General features: G+C 50.4%; 1 protein-coding gene across 2 annotated transcripts in view; it reads left to right on the top strand.

Moving 5' to 3' along the window:
- The first annotated feature begins 745 nt into the window (after positions 1-745).
- The window catches only part of EPAS1 (endothelial PAS domain protein 1), an 86,652-nt gene continuing 77,696 nt past the window's right edge, over positions 746-9,701 (top strand). For both annotated transcript variants that reach the window (XM_058551310.1, XM_058551309.1), the window contains exon 1: positions 746-1,266. In XM_058551310.1, coding sequence (XP_058407293.1) covers positions 1,241-1,266 — 26 coding nt within the window. In that variant the 5' untranslated portion in view covers positions 746-1,240. The remainder of the gene's footprint in view (positions 1,267-9,701) is intronic.

Here is a 9,701-nt window from a genome sequence, read left to right as displayed (position 1 = left end):
GACGCGCCAGTTGACGGAAGGGAAGCACGCGCAGCGCTAGCTCAATTTCACAGCGCTGTTTCCCCCAGACCCGACAGGAGCTGGTCCTCGGTCTCCCCGCCTGTCCTCTCAGAGGCAAAGTCCGCTGCGTTCTGCCGGAAAAAGTGCATCGCCCAGGCCCAGAGCGCGGCCGCTGGGGCCGTCGGAATTATTCCCCCCGGCCCGAGGGGCCACGCAGCGGGGCGAGGGACGCGGGAGCGCGGCACGGCGGAGCGGCTCGGCGAGGCGCGGCAGGACGCGGGACCCTCGGCGCTCGCGGTCCGGCCCTCGTCCCAAGGGCATGGCGGAGGGGGGAGGACACCGGCGCAGAGGAGCACTCCCGCTCCCCCGCAGAACTTCCGGAGACCAACTTCTCGCTGGGGCGAAGCTGCGCCTCCCCGGTGCGGAGTCCCACCTTGCTCCCCGCCACCCCATCGACCTCATAAACAACTCCTGGAACTGCGGACGGCGGAGGCGGGGAGGGCAGGCCGTAGCAGAGCCGAGCGCGGGGGCAGAGGGCGGGCGGGGTCAGGGCAGAGGCTGCAGCCGCGCCTCCCCATTGGCCGGGACGCAGTGGGCTGCCCCGCGCGCGGCGCGGGCGGGGCTTGCCGGCGCGCGCCCGCCCCGCCCCCGCCCCCCACGCCGGTGCCCCTCGAGCCCTCCCCCGCGACGGCGGCCGGAGTTTTTAAAGTGGGTTGGCAGCCCCGCGCGCCGGACATTCGGGAGCGGCCGGCTCGCAGCTTAGGCGTCCGCCGCGCTCTCGCCCCAGCTCTCCTGAGGGGGCCGTACAATCCTCGGCAGTGTCCTGAGACTGTATGGTCATCTCAGCGGCAGCGCCCGCCCGGATCCAGACTCTTCCAACTCCCGTCGTTCGAGCCACTTTACCCAGACAAGTGACTCCTTTTCGAGGGATAAAGGAACTTCGATCTTCTCGCTGCCTTCTTTCTGCGTTTGACAGCCTCCTCCTACTCCTTTCCCCGACCCCGCCTCCTCGTGCAGGTTCCTCCCGGTCACCTTTCTCCACCCCCCTCCCCGGCACCTAGCCAGCCGCCCACAAACTTCCACCTGACTGTGCGGGGCGCTCGGGACCTGCGAGCACTTAGGACCTGTAACACCGGCCCGGGCCGCAGGGAGTGGGCGAGGGCCACAGCGAAGGCAGCGGCTGCAGCCCCCACCGGCCGTGGAGCCCAGGTGCTTGGCGTCGCAAAGGGCCACAGCGACAATGACAGCTGACAAGGAGAAGAAAAGGTAAACGGGCGTCCGAGCCGGCAAGGGAGCTGGTCCGAGAGGGTGGTCGGACTGCGCGGGGCCGGCGCGACAGAGAGCGGCTGGGAGAGGAGCGCAGAGAGGTCTTTGAGGTCTGAGGATCGGTTTGGAAGGTTTTGAGGGGGAGAGCAGGTGCCCCGTCTGGGGACGCGGAGCTGCGGCTTCCCAGTGGAGAGTTCTGTGGCCCGAAGGAATAGGGAATCTGCGCCTGCAGGGAGGCCAGGAGGCCGAGGGAGATAGCCCTGGAGGTCGGAGGTGCTTCGGCTGTACCTTCCAACCCTCCCCCCGGCCACCGAACCAAATTCCCGGGGCCAGAACGTTGAAATCTTTCTGGGTTGATTCGACTCAGGTCAGCGTTCGACTTTCTCGCGTCTCGCATGCGGGGCAGTATCCACTCCGTTCTTTTCCTCGGGAGCCTTTGGGTCCTTCCAAATGAGCTGCTGTGCCCGCGCTGCGCCCCAAGCTGGCAAGGGGCCGGAGGCGGAGCGCGGCGCTGGGACGCGCCCCCGCGGAGGGGCCAGGACGCAGCAAAGGGCCCCACTCCAGGTCTCCAGACCCCACTGAAGCTTGGAGAAACTCCTTTCCTTGATCCCGCACCTTGAGTTCGGGGGAAAGTGGGTAGTGGGCCGGGCTGCCTAGCAGCGTCAGGTGTCTTGGTGTGCGGGGAAAGGATGGCGACACCGGACGCTCTCAGCAGCTCCGAGTGTCTCTCTCCCAAGAGGACAGAGAAGGGCAGCCGCGATCTGCCCGCCTGCCCTCCGGAGCCTCTCGGCACTGGGTGAGAGGCAACTCTGGCCAACTCTCGCTACCCTCCCGCCCCCTCCCGGCCGCTCCCCTGCCAGCGGGGGTGAGAGCGCAAGGCGCGGCCTCGCAGACGTGGGTACGGGCTCGCCGCCTGGCCCCCTACTCCTCTCAGCTCCGCTGGTGCTGCCCCGGTGGGCTAGAGCTTTCACCGCGCTCGGCGGTGGCTTGGCAGGGCTCGGTTGCAGGAGACTGGAGTGGAACGTGCGGCGGGCTGAACGGCCTGAGATCAGTTGCCGGGCGGTCGTGAGCTGGTGCGGGGATGGGGAACCCAGCCGCGAAGGGAGAGGGTGACTGGCCTCGAGCCGGGGGCCCGGAGAGCTCAGTGCCTGGGTTGATTTGCTCTTGTTTCGACTTCCACTGCGGGACCGGAGCCAGAAACCGCGTATCCTCTCGTCGAAAGCGGCGGTTCCCACCTCGGAGCACCGATAAGAATTTGATAAACGGGAGCGAATAGCGCCCGTTCTGGCCTGGCGCCCGGGCCCTTCGCTCTCGGATCACTGCGGGGAGGGGACTGAGCCCGGCTCCCCCTTCCGGGCCGCAGCTCCCCCTCCTGTGTCACTGTGGCGCCCTAAGGCCTGAGACTGGTGAGGGAGCCTTGGCCCCACCCCCCTGGGCCCTGAGACTGCGCCCCCGGGGGCCTCGGAGCAGCGGTGGAGTCCTGTGTCTTTGAAGGGCGGCGAAGCAGGGAAGAGACTTTAAGATTCCAACGCATTTTGTGAAATTAATATAGCCTGTATCATACTGCCAATAATAATGACCGAACGATCAAAAAAGAAAGTTCCAGTCAGCTTCTTTGCGCGCGCTCTGGGCTCCGCAGCCGGTGGGGGAACTTGTCCATTTTACAACTGCGATGCCTATCGGTGAATGTCGCAATCGCGGAGGTGGGGCCTGGTGGTGATCTTGACAGATGTGTGAAGTGTCAGATTCTCCCGCGCGGCTCAGCGCCGGGTCCTGCGTATTATGTATATTAATCGTCGCAAGAAATTTGGGAGCGGGGGAAAAATTGTTTCGACATACTGCGCTGTAGTGCCTCCTTCGTTAGAGTTAGAGGGAGCCGGATTGGGAGCAGGAAGCAAGTTGAGTTATCAGACTCCGAATTATTTGCGAGAGCGGCGGCGGGTTTGAGAACCACTGCGGGGATTGCCTGTGAGAGCTGGTGGCCTCGCCCGCCGAGCGTGTCTGCTCTCTGCGACTTGCCTTGATTTTTGTGTCACAGACTGGCAGGGCAAACAAGCGTGTCCCTTGCCAGTCCAATGAGGGGTTGTCCAATTCCTGTTGGGCCAACTGTTTTGAAACATGTTTACTTTTCGCGTCTGGGTCTGTTTGCTGGCTGCAGGCTCCTTGCGGGACCACAGCGTAATTAAAGTATGTGAACCAACGCATTGAAAGTTGGTGTGTCATGTAAGTGGCTGTCCTTAGCTTTCCCAGAGTGCCTCTCAAGTGCGGTATGGCACCTGCTGAGGGGTCTCCTAGATGATGATTCTGCGCATGGGTTCTTAAGAGTTGTTCTGGTTCAACAGAACCATTTCTTCCCCCAAGTTCAGTTGGCAGTGTTCCTTCTGACAACAGTCCTTCAAGAAGTGGCCAGGATTATTTTGTTCCAAAATGTTCATGTATTGATAGATATGTTAATGTTTAATAATAAAGAGTTTGCTTTCTAAACATCAGCTGGCTGGCTGACCTCGGTAAACAGTATCAAAGGGTGCTCTTTTGGTGGTGTGGGCATTCCCAGTGACATCAGAGATGGGCAGAAACTGAAGCTTGGTAAGGGCACTGTACTCACGGTTCTGCACTTATCTGTCAGGAGTGAAGTGGAGGTCTCATTGTTTCCCGACTCTGTGAAGAGCCAGAAAGTGTCTGGTTGACTTACCTCTTGATAAAACAATTTCTGAGTCCCTTCCCTGGGAGAGAGAAGAGCCTGGAAGTTCTTAGGTACCTGGGGATTGGAGAGTGGTTCAGGTAACTGTAAATGAGATCCTTGGATAATCAGGGACCAAAGTCCATTCCCAAAGCCAGACCCAGCTCAGAGCACCTTTCTGGAAGGCTTATATTACTTAGTGTGGGGCCAGCGGTGGAAGGGAAGTCAGAGACATCTGGATCAGAAGTTTTTGATCACCTCTTCCCCTTGCCAGCTGGATGTAGTTGTTCCTCTGCTAAATTAAAATCAAAGTCCATCTTTTTTCCAGTTCTGAAGGCAAAAATATTGCTGGACAGTTTTTCTTAATTTAAGTATCTTTTCTACAAATATTCTTTCAACATTTGATATCTGCTTCCATTGCATTACTAGAATTCAGGGATGATAAGGGATTGATGTAACACATTATAGGTTCAGGTATTTAAAATTTAATCCATACAGCTTCCATGAAGTTCAAAAGAATGCTGTGGCTACAGGTTTTTTCAGTGTCGCTGATGGAGAGCTTAGAATTATTTTATAAGGGACTGTGGAAATCATGTAGTCAAAGTTTCTGTTTCTGGATAAGGAAACAGACCCAGAGAGGTTAAGTGACCTCCAGTCACAAGGAAAGGTAGCGCTGGTAAGAATCAGAACCCTGGTCATTACTTTAAATTAAGTATATATTTTCCTATTGTTGGCAAAATAGTACCCCCAGCCCTGAAATGCCTCTGGACAGTGAGGATGATTTCCAAAGGATTAGAGGGTCCTCCTCTCCCCGGCTCCAAACCACTGAACCTCGCAGAAAGGAGATTTACTTTCCTAGACAATTATAAAAGACTTCAGGCTGCACAGGAGTAATTCTGTTTGCTTTTTGCAAAAAAGGAAGCAGAGTTGGTGCTGGTTCCAGTGTCTGTAAAATTTGGGAAGTATGAATTTATTGTTTTAGCGCTCTCCCTTTTTTTCACTTAGAAAAAAATTTACTTATCTGTGGACCTCATTGAACAAAACCAAGGCAAGGACTATTCCTAAGTGGAGCAGATTGCTTTGTGAAGTAGAGAACTCCCTGTCAGCAGAGACATTCAGGCAGCTACTAGATTGATTTCTGTAGTGGGTGAGTTGGCATTTTTACCAGGAGTGAAAACCATGAGACTAAAACTGTTTAATTCACTTGGAATGTAAATCAGTCAGTCTGTCTGTCTCTCTATGTTCGTGTGTGTATAGAGTGATCCTCACTATTTAGGAGTCTATTGTATAAAATGTTTACATATAGAAGGAAGCAATTAGATAATTCTTAGTGTTCCAAAATCTTAGCCCAATACATTTGAAAGTATTTGCTGTCAGTTATCTCAAGGTTTAGGCTCTTCCTCTTCTCTGGAAATCTATGCAGTAGTATTTGCTTTTTTGTGTTTTCCTCAGTTCTGTCCCATACCAACATGAGTGTTCCTTTTCATTTCAGCCTAATGAATCTTTCCTTTTGCTTTTAGCACTGACCATTCATTTAGCATTGACTTATAATTCATAACAGGTAGGGCTTTTGCCAATATTGTTAAATTAGCAATGTTTGCTCACAGGTCCCCCAAATACCCTTTACCCCCACCGTCCCCAGTACCATGTATTATGATGAAAACTAGCTCTGCTATTCACACCATGATATAAATCAATGAGACAACAAACCTGCTCTGGATAAAATGATGAAGAGACACTAAGAAATAGAGGATGTGGTCCTTGTCTTCAAGTTGCTTAGTTTGAGGGAAAAAAAAGGACACATAAGAAAGCTTAACTAAAAATATAGGTAGCTAGCAGCTTACATATGACTTTTCTGTTGGGATCAAATCTTTTGAAGCTAAAGGTAAGAAGGTCTTAGTAGCGCTTCAGGCAGTAACCACACACACAATTAATGAAAAGTATTATGTGTGTTTGAGGGTGGGAGAGTTGGTTCCTAGTTTTCCCTGGAATCATACAGGGTAGGTGCCAACCACTGGCATAGAGACTGGCTCTGAGGGAAGGTCAAATGAGGATAGTTAGTGTTAGGGATAAGGAGAGTGAAGAAAAAGTGGAGAGTTTAAGAGTACTCCAGAGTATGGTACTTTGGCACCATAGACAGAAAGCCCCCCAAAGTTGAATGGTTGCTGTTCTTTTCACACTTACTTTGGTGAGGGGTATGGAGGGAGGCATCCAGTAGGGCTCCAGGGGTGATAGGGATAGAGGTTCTGGTCCCGCTGAGGGTAACCGTGGAGACAGCTATGACTCCAGGAGGGCTGAGAAAGGACAGGGAGCTTCGTAACCTGGGCTTTGTGAATGGGCTTCAGGGAGTGGTCTGTGAGCCTCTGCAATTGGGTGCTGGTATTATGTATATAAGCTTTTTTTTCCTGAGGGAAGTCTGTTCAGCTCTCAATAGCCTTTCAAAGGTTCTATGATCTGGAAAAGGGAAGCCCTTGCTCTTAGATGTCTGATTCCGTGACTGCTTTATATTTCAGGATCTTTCTGTTCGAGTCCTGGATAGTTCCTACATTTCACTGCCAGTGTCTCTCCCTGTGTTGGAGATGGGGGAGGAGGTTGGTGTGCGCACCTTGTAAAGATTCTGTCTGTCGGCAGCTTAACCTTACTGGTACCTGGCTTTCCTGTCTGTCCACCTACATGTCTGCCCTCAGTAACGGAAGGAAGGCGAGTGGATTGCCCTGCGCAGGGTTAGTTCTGATGTGATTCATTTTGTTGATGCTTCTTAAAGTGGCCATGAAAATTTATGCTCACATTTTCCATCATCCTCAAACAGTTATTAGAGGTCCTTTTATGCACTAGGAATGTGTGTGTCCTCAAGAGAAATCATATATGCAGTAGGAAGAAACAAAAAAACCTGAACACTTATTTGTGCAGGCACTGTCCTCAGAACTTTGCATAGATTAATTCTTTAATCCTTATAACAACCCTGTGAGATAAGCCTTGTTATTATCCCCATTTCACTGATGGGAAAGCTGAAGTATAGAAAGGTGAACTGTCAAAGGTCAAATAGGTAGTGTGGGTGGGGCTGTGAGTCGACCTGGGCAATGTGTCTCCAGAGTCTATGCTCTTAAGCAGTGATCCATACCGCCTTACCTTACCTAGGATATCTATAAAGTATTTAATACCGTGCCTGACTCGTGGTAAGTACTCTATAAATGATAACTGCTTTTGTTGTTGTATTTGTAATTATTATAATTACTTTTCTCTTTTGTGACTCATCACTTGTATTGAACCTCACACGCAGACAGGGACTGAAGATCTGAAGGGTAGACTTAGAAGGTCTGGAAATTCTTATTTTTCGTGAATTTTCCTCAACTCTGACAGGAGGTGGTTCTCTACTGCCCCCAAGAAGTTCAAAGCTTTCTACCTCCCACCCTTAACTTGTGGCAAGACTTCAATAATTACTTTAGCCTTCGGACTCCATTGTGCAGAAGAACCTGTTAGAAGCTTTTCCTCTGTGGCTTCTGAAGAGTCATCTCCAAATCAAGATGCACAAGACTTCCTCTGGCTCTTTTGATCTTTTGAAATTGCAAGCACAGGAAGGAAAGAATGGATGGGGGAATAAAGAATAGCTGTGATCGTTGCAATAATATGTTGCATTTTTATAGAGCCCTTTCTCTGATGAGCCCCGAGCTTTCACAGCCACCACACCGTTGGCCTCTGCACTGCGAACCTAGAAGGGATTCTTGAGTTTTCCCAACGCTGTAAAACATAATTGCACCAACACATGTCATAACAGAGAGAGAAGCAAGCCATATTGGTAATTGCACGTCATTGTATGTGTGGTAGCCGTGCATGGGTACGTGCCACTCACAGCATCTACAATTTTCAAGTAGAGGTTGAGTGTAATTTGTTGCCAGTTGTCTCGTGTCACTATTGAAAGCTGCAGACCTGATCTGCAAGTATGAAGTCAAGAAGAGTGGCAGAGTCCTTTGAGATCTCTGGAGCCAAGGAGACAGGTGCGGAATGAACCAGAATGTTATCTACTTGAAGTTGCCTTGTTTTTTTCTAATTTCTCAAGAAATACTGGTTTGCGTGACTGCCTCAGGCTGTTTCCAGAGGCCACTTGTACGTTAGCAAAACTCTTATTACATGGCATGACCACGAGAAGCTTCACGTGTTCCCAGGAGGCACATTTTTTCCCCTTAACTTGGAAAAATTCTTCAGTTTTAAAGTTACAAGTAACTTCTGTGCAAGATAACGACTCTGGGAAGCAGTGCCTTTTCTCATGTGGAAAGATATTTCAGAAAGGGTGGTAAGAAAAATGACCCCATTAAAAAACTATATTTATCTGATGTGCATCCATCTGGCATTTTCCCAATTCTACAAAGCCGTGGAAGTGGATTGTTAGAACTCTCTTCTGATATTCCTCCAGTGATTTCCTGCATCCCCTGTCTATGGCACCCTCCAATTAAAAAAATCAAACCTGAGAGGTTAGTGCTAGGAATCATAATAGATTAGTGATTTTATTGGGTCAGGCTGTGTAATAAAACACGAGTGGGAAAATGGCTCCATTATGTTGCTCTCCTGGTTGTGATCGTGGAGGTTAGCCCTCATGGCCGTTTTGGCTGCCCGCAAACACTGGAAGTGCAGCCAATATTATAGTCTTTGTAGAAGTTAACTCTGTAACAGCTTTAGTTGACTCTTTTGGTCTCATTTTCAGTCTGAGGCTCCCTGCTCTTGACCTGTGACCATAGGGAGTCAGTGATTTGCTATGAATAGGAAGACACATGGGCTCCGTCTGAGACAGCTCAGAAGCATCTTGTAACTCCTTTAAAATACATCAGTTAGAGTGTATGATTATTTTTTTGGTACCAATCATTTAAATCGCTGTGCTGTGTTTCTAGACGGACAGTGCTTGCTCTCTCTCTCTCGCTCTCTCTCTCTGTCTCTTGATGTTGGATTTGTATTAACAAATACACCTATTTTACTCTAAATAAAAAATGTTCTTTTTTTTTTTGTTTTTGCTGAGCACCATTCGCCCTGAGCTAGCATCTGTTGCCAATCTTCCTCTTTTTTGTGTATGAGCCACTGCCACAACATGGCCACTGACAGATGAGTGGTGTAGGTCTGGGCCCAGGAATCAAACCGGGGCCACCGAAGTGGAGTGTGCTGAACCTAACCACTAGGCCGCTGGGACTGGCCCCAAATTTTCATATTGTCATCACTTTGTACACTAATTCTGCTGACTGCCTCTGGGTAGGGGACAAGGGGAAGGAAGGGCAACCCATCATCCTAATTTTATATTTAGGAAATTGAGTTGCTGAAAGAAGCAAACCAGGCCGTCTGCAGTGAAACCTAGAACTGGACCCAAGGCTCTATGGTGAGGCTAGGCCCCTAGGTATCCCCTCAGGCTCCTGTTACAAGGTGATGAAGAGCACAAAGTGGGTGACTCATACTTCAATGCTAACTATTCTCCTTACTAATGAGTAATGACAGCAAATATTTACAGGCCTCCTTCCTACCTTTACGACTTCCTGTTGCTGAAGCACTTTGGAGTGTTGAGAAAGATTGTGCTGGAAAAATACGTCATACATAGTTGCAAGAAAAGGTGGCTTTAAGCACACACGAGAAAATCGGTTGCTTGGCTCTGTTTATGAATTCCATGTGGAAACAACAGAAAATTATGCTTGTCACAGGCTCTTCTAGGATCGATCCATTCTTCCAGACTTCAAAACAAAATTTAAAAAATCAATTCTGGACAATCAAATATACGGGG

Source organism: Diceros bicornis, chromosome 12 (assembly GCF_020826845.1).
Source record: "Diceros bicornis minor isolate mBicDic1 chromosome 12, mDicBic1.mat.cur, whole genome shotgun sequence".
Taxonomy (NCBI): Eukaryota; Metazoa; Chordata; class Mammalia; order Perissodactyla; family Rhinocerotidae; genus Diceros; species Diceros bicornis.
Note: the sequence above shows the minus strand (reverse complement) of the source record. Positions and strands in the feature narration are given on the sequence as shown.